General features: G+C 41.6%; 2 protein-coding genes and 1 pseudogene across 2 annotated transcripts; 2 read left to right on the plus strand and 1 right to left on the minus strand.

Moving 5' to 3' along the window:
* Positions 1–5,714: 5,714 nt before the first annotated feature.
* Positions 5,715–6,650, minus strand: LOC108387716 (olfactory receptor 8C8-like). Its single transcript, XM_017646067.3, is given in 1 exon segment — positions 5,715–6,650. A coding segment is annotated over 1 exon segment (933 nt). The 5' UTR covers positions 6,648–6,650.
* An 11,703-nt stretch (positions 6,651–18,353) lies between these two features.
* LOC140850230 (olfactory receptor 8B3-like) lies at positions 18,354–19,307 on the plus strand (annotated as a pseudogene).
* Positions 19,308–19,835: 528 nt separating this feature from the next.
* Positions 19,836–20,795, plus strand: LOC118968804 (olfactory receptor 8B3-like). The gene has a single exon (XM_037000848.2). The coding sequence runs from the start codon at positions 19,836–19,838 to the stop codon at positions 20,793–20,795; it is 960 nt and encodes a 319-aa protein (XP_036856743.2).
* Positions 20,796–21,102: the final 307 nt, after the last annotated feature.

The following is a 21,102-nucleotide window of genomic DNA, read 5'->3' on the forward strand; positions in this document are numbered from 1 at the left end:
ACTGACTAAGGAGGAGATACGAGGCAAACTACGCTTTTCCCAAATATGATAAAAGGAGGAGATCTTTCAAGAGGTGCCAAAATCTGATACTTGGGTTATGCCCAGATTATGATAATGACACTTAACATTTACTGAGCATATATTAAATGTTTGGGGACTGCTTGAGATGCTTGCACATGTAACTTATTAGAATTGTGCTAATGCCATACTGAACCACTGCTGGCCAGTCTCCTGGGATAGGTGACCTCTACCTTCCAGACGACTGTCTGCATCTAGGCACCTGGGGATCCTGGGATAGTAGGGAAGAGTCAAGAATGAGGAAGGATAAGAGTAAATATACTTTGATACAGAAAAAGAAGACAATTACTATTAGTTAAATAGTTGGACCAAGCAATAAATAGGAATGATAAAGATATGAGGGGAAAGGAATAATCATTAAATGCATAAAGCCCAAGCAAGACTTTTCTTAAATTCATTCCATATTAGCATTGGGGTAAGTAGAGATGAAAGTATAAGTTTGACTTAATGACACCTTGCTTCAATCTGTTGGAAAGCAGTCCCTTTGTCACTGAAGATCTGACATGACAAAAACCCAGGTACTTTTTCTGACACTTTTCATTTGTGGTTCCTACAGGAAAGACAACATTTTATAAATACCAAGACCTTGACCTCACTTACAAACCACGGATAGATCACCTTCTTTGTCCTTTAAGGCTCATTTTGAGGAATTGCTGGTTCTCACTGGTTAACAAATAGGAGCAGGTTTGGGGGCTTCTGCTTTATAGTAACTGACAGACATGGTTTGATACTCCATGTCCTTACGGTTTTCAATATATAGTATGAAGTCATCTGTAAAGAGTACAATTTTACTTCTTCCGTTCCAGTTTGGATGCCTTTCATTTATTTTTCTTGCCTAATTGCACTGGCTAAGACTTCCAATACTATATTGAGTAAAAGTGCTGATTGTGGGCATCCTTGTCTTATTTCTGATCTTAGAGGAAAAGCTTTCAGTTTTTCAGTGTTGACTATGATGTTAGCTATGGGCTTCTCATACATAGCCTTTATTATGTTGAAATATGTTCCCTCTACAACCATTTGTTGAGAGTGTATATCAAAAATGGACGTTGAATTTTGTCACATGCTTTTTCTGCACCTACTGAGATGATCATATGTTTTTTAGCGGATCCTATTTTTAAAGCCCACTTTACTGGCTCCAACTCCTGTGGTTTTTTGCACTAATACACATCACCTTCTAGTAAGGAATGGAAAGACAGTGGAATATGAAATATAGAAATTTGAGAGAAGGGAAAGTGACAATATGGAGAAATGGTTACAAGAGGTCAACATGGAAGAGAGGGTGTACACAGCAGTCGTGTCCTAAATCTCTATATGTGAGATACAGTTTGCACTGGTTTAGATTCCAAAACGGACATTGCACATACCCTTAAAAAGTCTGTCTCTAGGGCAGCAATGAAGAAAGTCAGCTAGAAAGGAACATTTAACCGTGGGGTTATTTTCAACAACTCCCAAGATTCAGGATGGGTCAAAGTCATTCTGGCAATATGTCACTCTTCAGACACATTATGTATAATTAAAAAAAATATTTGTTGCTATATAATTTTGTATATTAAAAGTAAAATAAGTACAGATAATTTTACAGTGCAATTTAGTGATATAAAATATTCTGCTCTGGAGGGCGGCCACTTTCACTGTTTTTCTCTTGCATGGATCCATGTAAGAGGCATTTAAATGAGCATCTCTGATGCATGGGGCCCTGCATTTGGCACTGGAGATACAGCACTGAACTATGCAGATATAACCCAGTTCTCATGGAGTATCCATCCCCAGAAGTTTTCTTCTTGACACCATTTAGTCTAAAGAATGGCAAATAAGGCTATTCCTTTGGATATATATCAGAGTCTTAGGGATTTGTAAAATTTAAATTTTCACCAAATGGTTTTAAGATGGTTAAAACATTGTTTTATAGTAATAAATTTGGACCATAGGTTATATTGGGAATCATTTGAAACGAGAATATAAAAACTAATTTTTGTGTTCATAGCACTTTGTACAAATATCTATTATAACCATTAACTGACCAAATATTTCATTTACTAAAAAACTATTCCTTGTACTCCTACTATATTCCAGGTGTTAGGGATAGAGCAGTAAACAAAATAAAAAAGTATTTGGAACTCACATTCTAGTGACTTATTGGAATCATTTGTTCATATTTGTGTATATTTTTTACATTGACTGCCATGTCTTATCCATTCTTTCTTCACCACAACATAGTAAGTGCCCAATAGTTTTGCAAAGTGAATATATTCAACCTGCTTAATTTAATTTTTGCTCTAAAGAACATCTTTTTTTAAAGTTTGTGTTTTTGAATACTGTGTTGAAATTTTTATATAAGGAGTTATATAAAATCCATGGCTACACATTTCAGAGCTTAAGAAAGATGCAAAATATAAATTTGAAGCAAAATTCACGATTTCTTTTTCTGGTTTAAAACAATGTCACTGAGTCACCAGCACAACCTGGTGGCTGTTTAAGTGAACTACTTGGCTCAATGTTCAAAGTTTCTCTTGTGAGTTGTGTCTCCATTCTTGTGTTGACCTGGCTTTTATTTTTATTTTTATTTTTTGTATTTAAAAATCACATGAAGAATTTTATAACTATTGCAATTAAACTATATATAACTTTTGGTAAAAGACATATAAGTATTTTAAAACACTGTATGTACTGGTCCTCTAACAAACTAATTGGATGATTTGTCTCCATGAAAAGTTAATTAACTTCTAGAGGGCAAGAAGAATATTGTGCATTTTTAAATTATAATCCTGCTCCCCATGAGAACTTAATATTTTGTGAATTAAAAACAATTATTGTTTTATTTAGTTGCTACATTTTAAAGGGTTTGTACATTTTGTAGGTGATTGATGCCCACTTAATAGAGTCCGGGAAAAGTGTTTTTGTCAGGTCCACAATATCTATAATCTTCTGGCCCTTCCTTCAAATGACCATGCTAAAAACATCTGGGAAGAAGCTGAATGATCATCTGCCAGAAATGTCTTAAAAGGTATTTTACCATGGGTGGGGGGTAGTTGCACCAGGAGATCTCTGATTCTAAGATTTTAAAACTACTGATGATTCACTGAAACATAATGTTTGCCTGCTTGTATTTCTGCTGATGAATTCAGTTCACCTGTAAAATTCCTTCAATAATTGCTGGGAGTCTCCAGAAGGATCTCCTTGTGTTCAGGAACCCGTCATCTCAGTACTCTCTCCTACAACCTCCCTTTTCCCTCCTGTTGGAAGAGATGCTGCTCTGCAGTGGAGAAGAACAGCTGCTTGGGCCCTTGTGTTTTTGTCAGATTTGCCTGTTGTAGTCCCTTGGATTACAGATACATTCTCGAAGGCTCTGTTGCCAGCAACTGACACAGAATTCTATTTTCTTGCTCCTTCATTTCTCGCCCCCCATGCACATCTGCTGCTCTTGAGGGTGGCCATTTTTACTGTTTTTCTCTTGCATGTATCCATGTAAGAGGCATTTAAATGAGCATCTCTGATGCACGGGGCCCTGCATTTGGCCCTGGAGATACAGCACCGAACTATGCAGATATAACCCAGTTCTCACGGAGTATCCACCCCAACAAATAAATATGGATGCAAAACAGATCATCTCACTATGAATTAACAAAGCCCAACACATCATCAGACATTATGAATCTCCTTTGGGCTTATCTGGACTCGTGTTAAGTATTGATTTTACAAGTATTGGTAAATAACATAATCTTCACTGAGTTTTAGATGAAATTTTAAGTTTAATTTAAACAACAGAGGCCACAAGCGCAAGTAAATCACAGATTAAAACCATACACTCCATACCATGTTAAAACACACACACATCACTGACAGACCACAGACTGAGCCTAAATTGCTTGAGCGTAACTTTGTTTTCATCAATTTGAACTAACGTGAGGCACAAAAAGTATTTAACATACACACTGCCAGCTTGTTGAACACATATATATTCACATATCACACATACATATATACATGCATATGTATATATGATTAAACCAAGTTCTGTATATATATATATATATAATATAGCTTTCAGATATAGATATGTATATATATATATATAGCACATTTCCAGGTTCTGTAGAGAGATATAGAGAGATGTTTCCAAATTCTGTATATAAAGGATACATATTGTTTCTAAAGCCTGTATATATATATTATACACACACACATGCACACACACACATAATTTTTATGTAGATGGTGTTGATGATGGAGTTCCTAACCTCTTAGGGAGCCCAGAAATTGGGTATTTTGAAACATTGGTAGTCCTTTTCTCCTTATGCTGAGGATTGCGTGCAGCTTTAGTTGTTAACAGTGCTGGCAAAAGTCTCAATCAAATGAATGCTCCATGGAAAGGAAGTGTTGATGCTTTTGGGATTGGAGAGAACTGAAGAGTTTTCTGGATGGGTAATTCAGATGCAAGAATCTAACTAAAAAAATAGCTAGATGCAGACATAGTAGAAGGGGGTAAAGAAGAGGGGTAGACTTTGGCTGTGTTGGGCATGGCCAACCTCAGACACCCAAGAAGAATGAGTTAGACAAATGCATAGGGATTAGGGATATATGATCAACTCTAGTTCTGAATATTGAGCCTAAATTGCTTGAGTGTAACTTTGTTTTCATCAATTTGAACTAACGTGAGGCACAAAAAGTATTTAACATACACACTGCCAGCTTGTTGAACAAAACTCTTTCTCTGCTTGACACACACTCTCTCTGTATATCGGCTGAATCAGGTGGCAGGGGAAACAAACCGTGGTTACATTTGTAAAGTAGAATTCTTTTTGTACATCTGGGTAGAGAAGCGTCATATTGAATTGGTACTTTTATTTTGCAGTGAAGGATGCTCACTAAGCTGTGAATTTTATTTGATTCATTTATGGATCTCAAACTACTTGTAAAAATTATGAAAATATTAGAGGAGAAAAAGGCGAATCAGCCGACATGACAGTGGCAGTCTTCTTTCTTCCTATCAGACCATTTGTCTAATGCTATGAAATAAATCCATCTCTCTTAAGAAATTATAATTTTCATCATTGGTGTGTTCAAAGGTGGGCAGGTTGGTGAGCCTCTTTGTTAGCTGTCCTCAGGAATAAAAAGAAGGTGTTTTTCTCTATCTCATCTGTGAATTAGGAACTCCAGTAGAGAAGCCATGACTGAAAAAATTCTGAAATTCTGGAAAATTTATAACTCACATAGTAGAAATTCCCTAAATGCTTAAAAATAGAGAAAAAAATCCATACATAATTGTTTTTAGGGAAAACAAAGGTAAGTGCCCTCATAGACAGTGTTCCACATTCACGCCGATGAATGGAGTACATGCAAAGAGGTAAAGTGGGAGATGGTCTGAAAAGGAGGAGGAATCAGGTTACCTCTGGAGCACGCTGTTAAGAACAAAGCTCAGTTCCCCGAGTAAGCAGGGAACCAACACAATCATTAGAGTCGATAATGTGCTTGCCTAGTTAAATGGCATGCTTAGAGAAAAGCATTTACAGAAAATCTTGTTCTGAAGAAAACTATGGGGAAACGCACATTCACACATATACAAACATGTACACACCCACTGCATGACCCCTGGCCCCCAACAACCTCTGCTGCCTATCCAGCAACATTGCTTCTGCTTAATCTGCAATTCTCTTCAGGGTTTTCTTCAGAGCAAGCTTGACATCCTTATTCCTTAGACTATAGATGAGGGGGTTCAGCATGGGCACAACATTGGTATAAAATACTGAGAAGAATTTCCCCTGGGCCACAGAACCAACAGAAGAGGTCTTGAGATGTGTGAACACCCCGGACCCATAGAAGAGGGCAACAGTTATTATGTGAGAGCCACAGGTGCTGAAGGCTTAGGACCAACCCTGAGTTGAAGAGATGTGGAGGACATTGCAGAGGATCAAAGCATAAGAAATGAAAATAATGAAGCTGGATATTATTACAACTGTGCTCACAATAATGGAGTCCACCAGCTCATTGATATAGGTGCTACTACAGGAGAGCTGGAGGAGGGGAAAGATGTCACACATGTAATGGTTGATGACGCTGGAATCACAGAAGGACAATCTGACCATGTTAACTGTGTGAACCATGGCCCCAGCAAACCCCATTACATAGGAACAAAACATCAGCAGAGAACAGGCCTGAGGAGACATGACAGCCGTGTACATCAGGGGCTTACAGATGGCCATGTAGCGATCATAGGCCATGGCTGTCAACACATAGCATTCAGAATGGACAAAGAAACAGAAAAAAAACAGCTGAGACATACATCCTGCAAAGGAGATGATGTTCTTCTTAGACACAAAGCTCATCAGCATTTTGGGGGTAATGACCAAAGAGTGGCAGAGATCGATGAAGGACAGGTTCAAGATGAAAAAGTACATGGGAGTGTGAAGGTGGGAATTCAGGCATATTAGTTTAATTAGGCTCAAATTCCCTACCACAGTGACCATATAATTCAGTAAGAAGAGGAAGAAAAGGGGTAACTGGAGTTGGGGCTGGTCTGTAAATCCTGCCAGGAGGAACTCGGTTACTGAAGAGTCATTTTCCATGGCCATTATCTGAAGGGGTGTGATCTGTGAAGGAATGAGGGAAGAAAGTCACACGAGGAAGGGACACAGAGCCTTTGATTCTAGACTGAGGACTTACTCTATTAGGCTGGGGTGCGGGGACAGCACGCTGGAGGAAGTGCAGGCAAGGACTCCCGATCTTCAACTTTCTTCTCTCATTTGTCCTTTCCTTCCATGTTTTCAAGCTCAACTGTAACCCCCATCTCCCCTGGTTGACAGTCCAGGAGGAAGTCTTTGAGCATGAGCCCCAAAAGGAAGTCCACATTTGAGAGATAAGGAAACAATATTTCCAGGAGATGAATAGACTGGCCAAGGTCATACAGTTAGCAAAGGGGCCAAGAGTTGTGCTTGAGACCATTTCCTATGGAACTCCAGAGGCTCTGAGACAGTGAGGTCACTGCGATCCCTGCTACATCCCCGCTCCACCCGGGTCAACACATCCTCTCCTCCCTCCCAGAAGCAGAGTACCGGGGTTGGTAAAAGCGCTGAGTGTCCTCTACTATCCTGTGCTCCTCCTCCCCATGCTCTTCATCCAGTCTTACCTCAAAATGAAAATGAATTGTTCAGGAAGACTAGGCGGCCTCCCCACACCTCTCCACTGCTGTGGCTGTGGGAATGGAGACATCGGAACAGAGAAGCCCAACTTCCTTCCGCCTGAAGACCCCTCCCTCTATTGCCAGACCTTAAATGCTCTTTGCCCTGTCCTGAGGAGACAAAGGTTCTGATAATGGAGGGGGCAACATCCCTTCTGTTTATGGATTTGTGTAAAATGTCCTCAGGGCAAGGCAAATGCATCAACTTTAGGTTCCAAGCCATCAGGTGGCTAATATTGTGAATTTATCTTAGTCTCTGTAGACCTCAGCAGCTTGTTTGGAAGCCTGGAAATAAGCCTCATTTAGGACTGAAGTTCAATCAGGCTCCCGAGGGAAGAAATTATTGAGCCTGTGTTCACTTCCTTTGTCAATCAGTTAACCCTGGTTCCTCTAGGACTCAATGTTCCCCAAATACCAGTTCACATTAAGAATTTCTAATCCTCTGTGCAGGGACAGAGGAGCTTCCCCTTAGCATTCTTAGTTATTTTCTAGAGCTCATGCTTATTACTAAAAGAAGATTGTTCAAAGGTAGAGTCATCTGCTACTCCCAATAATTTTATTTTTACATTTTTTCTGTGATTGATATAGTATATGTCATAGTTTTAATGCTATCCATCTTCTGGTGTCTTTTGCATCTATGGAGAAGTATAACAAATGTTAAGAGAATGAGCGGTGAGGTCAGTGATTGAGCTTGAATTCAACTTCTTCCATTCACTACATGTATGATCTTGGACAAGTTACTTAATCTTAATCTATTTGAGCCTTTTTGCCTTATCTACATTATGAGTTAAATCGCTTCCCACTTCCCAAGATTGCTTTGAGGATTAAAGGCCTTACAACCTCTAGAGCACCGAGAGAAGGGCTTGGCATATGGCAAGTGCTAAGAACTGGGTTTCCTTCCTCTCGATCCTTGCTCTGTACCTACAAGGAAAAGGACCTCTTCCCTAAATTCACAATTCTGTTTGTGTTTACTACACATCCCCACTCAAACTGAATTCTGCATCTTCATGTCGTCTCTGAACTGTGTCTCCTCTCATTATCTTTTCCTAAGTAAATAGCACCATTCTCTACATAGGTAGCTAATCTAGTAACAGGTTGTTATTCTGGGCTTTTCCTTCTCACTAACCATTAGCATCTGATCTTCAAATTTTACATGATTCTATTATCCTTAAAATCTCTTGTTCTTGACCCTTCCTTTGCATTGTACTGCCTTTGATAAAGCTCTCTTACCTCCAGTCTGGAATACTCTATAAGATTCTTTAACCAGGGATCCTACCATCACCCATTACATTAGCTCTCTATTGATGTGTAATAAATTACTGTTTGCAATTACCCACTTGCCAGTCATAGTACTGGAAGTCAGAAGTCTGGTATAGAATGGGATGGCTGGGTTGCCTTCTGAAGGCTCTGAGAAAGAATCTGTTTCCAGGCTCATTCAGGTTGTTGGAAGAATTCAGCTCCTTGTGGTTGTAGAACTGAGGTCTCAATTCCCTGTCAACTGTCAGCTGTGGGTCGCTCTCAACTTCTATGGGCTGCCTGCATTCATTGCCACATGGCCCCTTGTCTTTAATTCAGTGACAAATAGCACATTGAATCTTTGTGCTTTAAATCTCTCTGACTTCCCTTTCTGCCACTAGTTTGAGAAAACCTCTCTGCTTTAAAAATGCTCACGTGATTGATTAGGCCTGCCCTGACAATCTGCCTAATTAAGGTCATCTGTACCATGGAACAAACCATAGTCACTAGAATGATACTCATTAAACTTATAGTTACCACCCACACTCAAAGGAGAGGGGATGATACAAGGGAAAAATTTACTGGGTGGGGGTCATTTTCTTTTTAAGAGTCTCTTTTTTTTCTCTGGAATCTTTCCTTCACACATTTTATATAGAATCCCCTAGAGAAAATGCAACACCTCTTTGCTTAAAATCTGTCAGCTTCTCTCTTAGCACAAGTGCAAAACCCTCAGCCTGTCACAGATAGCCTTCTAGGGTCTGCTCCATTCCTTCAATTTTACTCTCTAGTAATACTGAGGGGCCCAAAGTTCCTCTCACACATTCTGATGATTTCTTGGCTTTTGTTTCATCTGCCTGAAATGCCTTCTCCCTTATTCTCCTCGACCCCTTACTCATTCTCCAAGGCTCAGATCTGTCATCATTTCTGATAGAATGTCCTCATCTCTTCCCCACTCCCAGCACCTAAAGTGCCTGCCTTCTTTGTATGTAGTCAAAGCACCTTTTGCATGCTCGCATTTATGCACAAGTTCAGCTTTGTTACATTTACACTGGCAACTCCTAGAGGGCAAGGATTCAATCTGATAAATTTTTATCCATACGGCCATTAACAGATTTTTTTTTTGCCCTTAGCTCTGTATTTGTAAGTAACATGCATTTGCTTCTTCCTCTCTATTAGGCCTCATCAGCAAATTAAGCCATTTTTCACCTTCCAGCATCACAAACATCCTTCCTAGTGTCTTCACCCTCCCAGTACAGTTTATTTTTAAGTTAAATTACTACTCAGTGTTTATATGATTAGGAGGATGTAAATGCTTTGCACATCTAACTAATAAAATATGCTGATTACTTTTCCTTCGCACTCATTCTCTTGAGACTAAAGAGTGGTTTTGGTTTTAATTGTTCAATTTTCTATGTACTTACCACGGATTCATCTCAGCACTCCCCCGCTAGTTGTTTATAAATCATCTTTCAATATTTATAAAATCTCCACGTGTTCAAAACCAAATATACATAATTAAAATGCCATACAAGTTTCTATCTCACTCATGGAAAATCCAAAATATGTTTTCCTAAATGGTAGGCAGCTTCCTAAAAATAATAAAGTTTGGACCCAAGATCCATCCTTCTTATACTCTGTCATCTTCAACTTATACTCTTTTTGTCAAGTTGGTCAAAGAGAAAACATCATGAGAGATTATGAAAGTGAAATTTTAGTGGTTTTGGAACTGGGGCAGTTTAACTTCTGCTCATATTTCACTCCCTAGATCTCAACCACCTGGCTGTACTTAACTGAAAGGGATGCTGGAAAATGTAGTCTTGTGACTAAGAACAAGATAAAACACGTTTGCTGGACAGCTAGCCTATCCACACCCTGTATGACTTGACCACATCTTGTGTGTCTGAAAGTGTCTTTAATTTATACTCACATTTAAATGGTAACATTTAGGATGTGAACTTCCAATGTTTCCCTTGTTTTTAGTATAGTGCCACCACACTCAAGTGCCTGCCTTTCAGAGATCCTCCATTTCACACTCTATATAACAACCTGGTCTTTTCCTGGGACTCAGGAGGGGCATTCACTTGAATGCACTGAGTGGAAGAGAGAATCTGGGGATATGCCTATTTCTTTAACGGCTTTTCAAGTAGATCTCCTGCTTTTATCCTCTCCTTCACTTCTACTTTCAGAGGTGTTCCGTGCCACTAAAACACTGAGCATATAGGAGATGATGTGCTGTGTGGTATTTGCTTCTACCGCATAGCTTAGAATTAAGCTTTTGGGGGCCCTGGGTCAGTTACTGATCATTCTCTGCATTCCAGCTTCCCAAATTTCTTCCAACTATTCTTCCCCCTGCTGTTCTTGTCCCAGCAGGTTAATGGAACATACCTGTGCCCCTGACTTTTAGTGCCTTTATCATTTTAGTGGGCTTTCAGAAAGTAAAAGTGGTTTAATCATGGGCTGTATCTGCCATCTCTTATCAGAAGTCCTACAGCTGAATTTTTAAGGTGGAAGTCTAGGAGCACACAGTCTGCATAATTCATTCCAGCCTTCCTCTTACGTATTTGTGACATTTCTGTGACAACAGGAAACATGGCTCCATTACCTGCAATTCATTTGCTGGAATTGTAAGGTTAAAGACACGAAGAACTGCATATGAACACTGCACGGTAGTTGTGAAATTTGTTTCTCTCTGGCTTCCCTTTCTGCCACTAGTTTGAGAAAACCTCTCTGCTTTAAAAATGCTCACGTGATTGATTAGGCCTGCCCTGACAATCTGCCTAATTTAAGGTCATCTGTACCATGGAACAAACCATAGTCACTAGAATGATTCTCATTAAATTTATAGTTACCACCCACACTCAAAGGAGAGGGGATGATACAAGGGAAAAATCTACTGGGCGGGGGTCATTTTTTTTTTAAACTGGGCAAGCACACTGGGGTATGTGCTTGCAGCTCTGAAACTCTGTTACACATATATTAGGATTGAATGAATAATCATAAATTGTAGATAATAGTGCTTTTGTTATGCCCAGACGCCTTTGCTTATGATTAATGACGATGAGGTGGGGGCTAGCGCGGCGGCCTCCACGGCGGCCTGCGGGCCCGCGCGCCCCTTGGCACGGCGGCTGCGCGCGGGGGCTCCACGCTGCGCCCTGGCGGCGCGGGCCCGCGGCCCATTCGCTTCCTCTCCGCCCTGGGCCGCTGCACTTCCTCGCCGGGCCGGACACTTTCCTCACCGGAGCCAAGCGTAGGCCCACCTCATCCGAACCCCGGGAAAGGAGAGACAGCGCCCGAGTACGCGGCTCAGAGAGGCAGCCGCGCAGCAGGTTTGCTGAGCAGGAGGAAAGCCTCGCCTCCGCCCAGGCAGCCGCACCCTTACCTTCTCCGGGAGTCTTCGCAGACCTGGCCGCGGAGGCCCCCCAGGGGCTCCCTGCGCCTCCGGGGGTTGGAGAGCCCCAAGGGTGAGGGGCGCGCAGAGCAGGACGGGCGGCTTCCCAGCGCCGAAGGCGACCCGGCAGCAGAGCTCCGCGGTCGTCGCAGGGCCGAGGTGACTGCACGGAGGCTGCCGGGGGGACAGGCGGGCCGCGGATGCCCGTGGCCACGGCCGTTGCCTCGTGAGGCTGCAGCAGCCTTGAGAGAGGCCTGCAGAGGCCATTCCGGAGCAGAGCCGCGTACACGGCTGGAAGCCCCACGGACGTCCTGGCCGTGGCCCAGCCCGGGATCCACTGCAGCCCTGGGCTGGGCCGCTCCGCAGCTGCCGGAGGCCTGACCCCCGACTGTCCGACAAGGCCAGATGTTCAGCCAGTTTCCAAGAGGACGGGATGGGGACAGAAGGCGGTTTCAGCCGCACGCGGCCGGCAGGCGAGGAGGAGGGCCGCCGCTGTTGCGCAGGTGGAGAGCATGCGCGCCGTCCGGGAGCACGTCTGCAGCCGTCTGGTGGTCCGCAGGAAGGGGGCGTCCGGTGGCCCTCGGGCAGAGGAGCGCACGGCAGAGGACACCGGGGACTGCAAGGTAAGCATGCTCATGCCCAAGATCTTGGGTGCGTTAAAAGCAAGAAGCGTGCCCAGGCCTGGGTGCCGCATCTCTGACATTCGTCGTGCTAGAGCAGTAGGGAACCTGACTCCACCCGGGGAGACCCTCTGCCCCTCCACTCCTGGGGCTCCAGCCCCCTACTACCGCATCCCACCTCACTGCCCCCCTTCTCAGCGCCTCTGTTGCTTGGCCCTCAGCCCCCCTAATTACACATCTGCATCTGCCATCTTTGGACGTCAGGCCCCCTTTTGGCCTTCATTCATCCCAGAGATCCTTTCCTTTGTGTCTAAGTCCCTCATGTTTAAGGGGGCCCCGTCTCTTTGTGCTTCAGGCCCTCATTATTCCAGGCCTCATGTTTTGGGGCTTCTGTGCCTTCGGGTTCTCTCGGCTCACGGCCTCCTGGCCAGGTTGCTGCTTCACGCTGCTGCCTGCTGGCAGCCCCAGCCTCGCTTCCACGGCCTCCCACCTCCTCAGGTCCTGGTGTCTCCCACCTCTCTCGGGCTGATGGGGGCTCACTTCCTGCCTCTGCTTGGATTCCCATCTTCTCGCTGCCTCTGTCTCTGCCTCACAGCACCTTTCTTGGCAGCCCATACTTGGACTGTGGAGAAGCAAAGCTGGTTGCAGGCAATTTTTGAGGGAAGGGTGGAACCATACTCAGAGGAAGTGTAATAGGGTGGGCTGCAGACGAGGGTATAGGGCACCGTGGGGAGGGGGGACAGCACTAGTCTTTGCAACACAACAAAACTCAGTCTGCGTGGATAGTGTCCCAGCCTCATGAAGGGTCCCCAGCGTATCCTGACAGACCCACATTCACAGACAAAACCCTAGCTACATCTGAAAAGGGGTTGAATGTGGAGCACTTGTTCTTGAACAGGAATGTACCTGGGGTGCAGGGGCGCCTGAGCTCCAGCCCACTGCTCCCAGAGGTCCTGGTGCCCCATGACGTGGGAGTGGTCCTTGCCCTGCAGGCACCCAGCAGACCCCAACTCCACCCTGTTCTTGGATCCTTTCCTCTTTGTCACCAACCTGCTAAATTTGCCCAGGTTTCCCCTTTTACCTTTCATGTTGTATCTTTTCCACCTCCAGAGAGTAACTTTGATTTGGAATGACACATTTTGGGACCAGATGTTTAGAAAGCCCCTCACCATAGGTGTTAACATTGTGAAATTGGCATTTCTCATATTTCTTTTCAATTTTTTTTTATGTATAAGAAATCCCAAGAGGGAAAGGAAACAGTCCCCTGGATAAAGACAGTTCTGCCTCCAAGCACTTGGAGAAGGGAGGGTGGTGGTGCATGGGGGACATTTTCACTCCCTGATACTTTGCTGTCTGGTTACCAAAGCCACCTCCCAGGTAGGGGTGCACCAGGGACTTTTGTTGTGGAAAGGGCCCCTGGGGAGCCAGATGAGGTAGAGCTCTTCTTGGTCTTGATGTGCTTGCTGACAGGTCTGTTTTTGTGCAGCCTGGTGTGTACTGTTCTGAGCAGACCATTCCAGTAGTTAGACATCCAACTTCATTGAGTTAATAGGTCAACCCAGTGTGATCTCCAAGATACCTAATCAACCGTCCAAAGTCAAAGACAAAGAGAATTTTAAAAGCAATGCTGAAGGAAACAAAGAAGGTAGTGATAACATGATCAAGATGTAATGATGAAGAGGAAACATTACAACTGATACTACAATAATAGAAAGGATCATATAAGATTGCTATGAACAATTAAATCTAAACAAGTTTCCATACATCAGCACTAAACCTGCTCTAGAAAGCACCTCCACCCCCATAGGTGTTAACATTGTGAAACATAAAATGACATTAGTAAACCCTTACTATCAGTAATTACTTTAAATGTAAATAGTTTAAAATTTCCAGGTAAAAGGCATCGAGTGGCTGAATAGGTAATAATAATAAAAAAGACTCAACTATATGCTCCCTACAAGAGACTATAGCTTTAAGAACACACATACAACTGAAAGTAAGCGGACAGAAAAAGATATTCTATGCGAGTAGAATCCAAAGAACAGCAGAGGTAGCTCTACTTATATCAGACAAAATAGACTAACAATGCTGAAGGAGACAAAGAAGGTAGTCATATGATGATTAAGATGTAATGATGAAAAGGAAACATTACAGCTGATCTACAATAATAGAAAGAACCATATAAGACTACTATGAACAATTAAGTCTAAACAAGTTTGGATAACCTAGAAGAAATGTATACATTCCTAGAAACATGAAATCTGCCAAGACTGAATCATTAAGAAATAGAAAATATAAACAAACCAATAAGGCGTAAGGAGATTGTATCAATAATCAAAAACCTCCCAACAAAGAAAATCCCAGGACTAACTGGTTTCGCTGGTGGGTCTACCAAATGTTTAAAGAAGAATTAATCCCAAACCTTAAACTCTTCCAAAAATTGCAGACAAGGGCTACTCTCAAACTCATTTTACAAGGCCAGAATTACTCTCATAGCAATGCCAGGTAAGACACTAAAAGGAAAGGAAACTACAGGTAAGTGTCTCTGATGAATAATGATGCAAAATTTCTCAACAAAATTCTAGCAACTGAATTGAACAGCACATTAAAAGGATCATAAACCATAATGAGGTGGTCCTTTACCAGGGGATACAAGTATGGTTCAACATACACAAATAAAGGTGATACACCAGATTAATAGAATTCATATGATCATCTCAGTAGATGCAGAAGATCATTTGACAAATTTTAGCATCCGTACATAATGAAAAAAGGAGAGGGGGTGGATTGCAAAGGGATATGAGGGAAATTTGGGGAGGGGTGATAGAAATGCTCTAGATTCTGATTTCGGTGGTGGTTTCATGACTATTATTTTTTGAAAGTCATTGAATTGTATTTTTAAAATGGATGCATATTATTGTATCCAAATCATACCACAATAATGATTTAAAAAGTGGTAAGAAGAAACCATTCTTAACTGTGATCTTCTGGCTCTTGCCCTTGAAAAATTTCATATAAACAATACAGATGTTGTTTTGTATTAAATAAGGACCTAGCGAGTTTTAATTACTATAGAAGGTTAAATAAATGTGGGTTGTAAAAAAATGGAATACAACTCAGCGATAAAGGGAATGGACCACTGATACATGAGACAGTTGTGGTAGACTGAAGAGCATCACGCTTAATGAAAAAGCCAGTTTCATAGGTTGTATATTCTATAGCTTGATTTGTTATCTTCCAAAGAACCCAATTACGGAGATGGTCTATAGGTTATTGTGGTTGCCTATAGATGAAGGTTGGGAATGTGGGGTAGAATTTGACTGTGAAGAGGTGGTGTAAGGAAGTTCCACTGTGGTAGTGGAACAGTTCTGTGTACTAATTGTGGTAGTAATTAGATTGACAGATGCACACATACACAGTCATGCAGGACACAAACACATAAATACAATACTGTTGAAAGCTGAATGAATAATGATCCTGTTATACAGTCATACCAATGTCAGTTTCCTGGCTTTGCTATTGTACTACAGTTGTTGAAGATGTCACCATGGTAGGAAGGTGGGTGGATTTTAAGGATTCTGTGCATTATTTTTGCTATTTCCTGTGTATCTATAGTAATTTCAAAATGTAAAAAAATTAGATTCCTTCTCACAAACATGATCATGTTAGTACATACTTGGAATTCTAAAGCTCTATTTTCCTGAAATGTTTGCTTATTGATAGTGACTTTTCCTATAGATGTGATTTTAGCCTATTAAAAGTAATGGCATACTGACTTAGAACAACTCAAAGTAACTAAATGTCCATGAAATAGTAGATCATTCTTATATTAAATAACTTTTTATTAAACAATAAACTCTGAAATCAATGAAAAAGAGTATTTTTGTTTATGCCTATAAATTTGCATTAACAATGATTATTTAGAGGGAGTCGAATGTTAAAAAAGACCTAATAAATATACTTCACTGAAATGTTCATAAATTTTTATGAACTGAAATTCTTTTTTTTAACAAGTATAATTGATAATTGGTTTCAAATGTACAAAATATGATTCAACAGTCTACCTATATAATTAAATCCTCCCCCGTCTAGTGCAGTTACTATCTATCAATGTAGAAAGTTGTTACCAAATCATTGACTATATTCTCCATGCTGTACTATGGTTCCTGTGTCCACCTTATATTGTTATTGTGAACTATTGTGCTCATTTATCCCCTTCACCCTCCCCCCATGACCAGCCACAACTCCTTCACCTTGTTACCACTAGTCACTTCTCAGTGTCTAAGGGTCTACTACTGTTTTGTTTTGAACTTAAATTTAAACTAATATGTTACCTAGATTTGTAATTGAAGAAATTTTCAATGACATCCATTATTTGTACCTTCCTAGCAGATGACGGAGGATTCTTCTCCTGTGCCCTGGGGAACGTGTAATCCTTGATGGGTTATGAATATTTACTGTTACAACTGGGGTTTAAGTATAGACACCAACTTTTTCCCTGTAGAGCTCATCATGTTGGGAAGGTCCTAGGGGAGAACAAAACTGCCTTTCTGATCAGGTCCCAAGAAATATAAGCTTTAAGCCAGTGCCATGTGTTCTGTGACATGGTGGCTCATGTGTCAAGTCTGTGGTTTCCCTTCAGAGTTTCTTAGTAAATTTATAAAGACAAGTTTGAGTCACACCTCAGTGTGACTCCTGGATCTTTCAGAGTTTGAGATCTATGCTATAACTCTTTAGCTAATAAAGAGGAGAATATTCTTTGACTCCAGCTACTTGACTTTGATACCACAAAAGCCAATTCTTCTTCCAGGACAGTGGAGATGAAATGCATGGAAAGGGTCACCATTAAGTTGTCTTAATGGAAGATGAGTGAGTGAATCAGCTTTCTATTTTTCTCTCACTGTTGCTGAAATGAGAACTGTTTATATTGAATAAGAAGAAACTCCAAAGTACAGAGCTCTGACTGTACTCCCAGCATTCTTGTCAGCATACCCTCTCTGTGGTGGCACCATCCGCATTCTGGTAGCAGGGAAGCTCTGTCAGTGCCAAGTGACACATACAGGATACAGCAACATCAGAGAAAAAACAGATGAATTTTGTTTGTAAGAAAAGTTTTTAATTGAAATTACTATCTATTTAGAAAAGTTAAAGTGCTGCAAGTATTCAGTTGATATATTTTCACAAACTTCACAAGTAATTTAATCAGTGTCCAAAGTAATTATGTTTCTCTTTCATGCTCAGCTGCAAAACCAAGGAAAGCTCATGGCCCTTCCTTTATTCGTTCTCTGTCCAGCTAGGATGGAACAAAGGAGGGGAACGTGTAGAAACACAGGAATGCATGGTTAGGCGTAAATTGTAGGCTACCCAGGCTCTCCTCAGTACCTGGAACAATTGTTGGCTCATGAAATCTTGTACCTGATGCCTTTGTGAAGCAGATTTACCCATGCTGTCTGCCCTGGAGGAATCCTCTTTTTCTTGATGGTCATCACAGGAGAGCAGAAGTTTCTGGCAGTGTAATGGAAACATAAGTAGGAACTGGGAAGTGCAGGATCAAAGGAATAGGAGGGACAGATGGGGATGCATCCCCACTACTGAAGCTTCTCAGTAGGTAGGCTTGTAACTCAGCTCCTCCATCCCTTCTGTCCTCTAGGAAAGACAGGAGCCGTTGCTTCTAACGTGCAGCTCATGCAAACAAAGAACAGGTGTGTGTGTGTGGCAGCCTCCGCAGACTGTATGATGCAAAGGAGGACTTACTTCATTTTAGCAATTCTGAGTCCACTTCTCACAGTGAGTTTGTGAGGAGAGAGCTGGGTCCTCTACTGATGAAATTTTCTTCTCTACTTATAGGTTTCTAAAGATGAAAATGGTGGCTAGAAATGACTCCTTAGTGACTGAATTTATTCTTGCTGGATTAACAGACCACCCAGAGCTCCAGCAACCCCTCTTTTATCTGTTTCTCATGATCTACATTGTCACTGTGTTGGGCAACCTTGGCTTGATCAGTCTTATTGGCCTTAACTCTCACCTCCATACCCCCATGTATTATTTCCTTTTCAATCTGTCCTTCATTGACCTGTGTTACTCTTCTGTTTTCACCCCCAAGATGCTGATGAACTTTGTATCAAGGAAGAATATCATCTCCTATGTGGGATGCATGGCTCAGCTGTTTTTCTTCCTCTTTTTTGTCATCTCTGAATGCTATATGTTGACCTCAATGGCCTACGACTGCTACGTGGCCATCTGTAAGCCACTGCTGTATAAGGTCTCCATGTCCCGTCAGGTTTGCTCCAAGCTAACTCTCGCTGCGTATGTGATGGGACTCGGTGGAGCTGCTGCCCACACAGGGTGCATGCTTAGACTAAGCTTCTGCAGTGTGAATGTCATCAACCATTACCTGTGTGACATCCTCCCTCTTCTCTAGCTTTCTTGCACCAGCACCTACGTCAGTGAGGTAGTAGTTCTCATCGTCTTGGGAATTAATATCACGGCACCTAGTTTTACCATCCTGATTTCTTATATCTTCATCCTCACTAGCGTTGTTCATATCAAATCTGCTCATGGAAGGTTAAAAGCCTTCAGTACCTGTAGCTCTCACATCATTCCTATTTCTGTTTTTTTTTGGGGGTCCGCAGCATTCATGTATCTGAAATACCCTTCTCCTGAGTCTGTGGAGTAGGCAAAAGTTTCTTCTGTTTTCTATACTAACATAGTGCCCATGCTCAATCCCCTGATCTACAGTTTGAGAAACAAGGATGTCAAAGTTGCATTGAAGAAAATGCTGTTTAAAATACAAGGGGGAAATAAATTCTAGTTAGAAGCAGCAGCATTGTAAAGAAATTCAATTTTTTAATTAAATGTTACTGGTGTTTTCCAAGATGAGCCTTTATCCGTAACCATTTTACTGTATAGACTGTGTTAAAATTGGGTGTACAGACTTCTCTTAGCATTTCCATTTGTCTCATTTCTTTGCTTCTGTGTGTCCATCACCTTGCAGGAGGTGAATGAGAAATGGTGAGATCAGAGAAGGGAAGCTCTGTCTTGGCCCACCTTTCCTCTATCTTATCCCTTAGGTTTTCCAGTAACCTGGTTTGCCTATGGTAGCAGTGAACTCTGTACTTTAAATATGTCATGCCCATCAGCCCTATTTAGATTATTAGTGCTGTGTCAGTGTCATTCAGTATCATGTTAATGGTAAAGGAGACTCTATATGTACAGATTGGGCTATTCTTCGATATTCCCAGTATATACCCTCTCATGTCAGATGAGATATTGCAGGAAAAACTGAGTTGTCCTCTAATATAACCCTTTTCCTCCTGACCACAGATCCCCTTAGAGAAGAATGGCTTTTGGAAATGGTTCTTCAGTTACTGAATTTATTCTTCTGGGATTAACAGACCAACCAGATCTCCAACTGCCCCTGTTTTTCCTGTTTCTAGTAATGTATATGGTCACTCAGTTGGGAAATTTGAGCTTGATAACTCTAATTGGGCTAAATTCACACCTGCACACCCCCATGTACTTTTTCCTGTTGAACTTGTCCTTCATAGACATCTGCTATTCTTCAGTATTTACACCCAAAATGCTGATGAATTTCTTATCAAAGAAGAACATTATCTCGTACATGGGGTGCATGACCCAGTTCTGTTTTTTCTGTTTCTTTGTCATTTCTGAATGCTATGTGCTGACATCAATGGCCTATGATCGCTATGTGGCCATCTGCAACCCACTTTTGTATAATGCTGCCATGTCCCCTAAGGTGTGTGCCAGCCTGATGCTTGGTTCCTACTTGATGGCCTTTTCTGGTTCCATGGCCCACACTGGATGCATGCTGAGACTGACCTTCTGTGATGCCAACACCATCAACCATTATTTTTGTGATGTCTTTCCGTTGCTCCAGCTGTCCTGCACCAGCACCCATGCCAATGAGCTGGTGGAGTTCATTGTGGCGGGCATCAACATCGTTTTTCCCTGTATCACCATCTTTGTCTCCTATGGTTTCATCATCTCCAGCATCCTCCACATCAGCTCCATTGAGGGCAGGTCCAAAGCCTTCACCACTTGCAGTTCCCACATCATTGCTGTTTCTTTATTCTTTGGATCATGTGCATTTATGTATCTCCAACCTTCTTCTGCTGGATCTGTGGATGTGGGAAAAATCTTCTCTGTCTTTTATACCAATGTGGCCCCCATGATGAACCCCATAATCTACAGCTTGAGGAACAAGGATGTTAAACTTGCTCTGAGAATGACCTTGAGCAGGAGAAAGTTCAGATCCAGATCAATATCTCAGCACTGGTAGTGACAGGAGAGGAAGATTTTGCATGTTTGTTTACAATATTTTTAGTGGCAGGTTTCTTATCCTATTTCTTTCTCACCATCACACTGGAAATTTGACTCTTCCTTAAATTCATTTCCAATATTTTAAGTAGATGTTCCTTTCATCAAGAGTTTTATAATCTCTTCTTATTTTCTCATTATTCTTATTTAAGAAAAATGTTAAGGAAGGAATTCATCAGTTTTTTGCATGGTGATTCTGACGATTGTTCTCTTGCAAAAGATGAGTCTGCAAATGATCAATAAAGTACCACTAGTGTGACCTCGTGTAT

The sequence above is a fragment of the Manis javanica genome, chromosome 6 (genome assembly GCF_040802235.1).
Source record: "Manis javanica isolate MJ-LG chromosome 6, MJ_LKY, whole genome shotgun sequence".
Taxonomy (NCBI): Eukaryota; Metazoa; Chordata; class Mammalia; order Pholidota; family Manidae; genus Manis; species Manis javanica.

Coding starts and splice junctions, on each gene's coding strand:
- LOC118968804 (XM_037000848.2), top strand. CDS start 19,836: ATGGCTTTTGGAAATGGTTCTTCAGTTACTGAATTTATTCTTCTGGGA.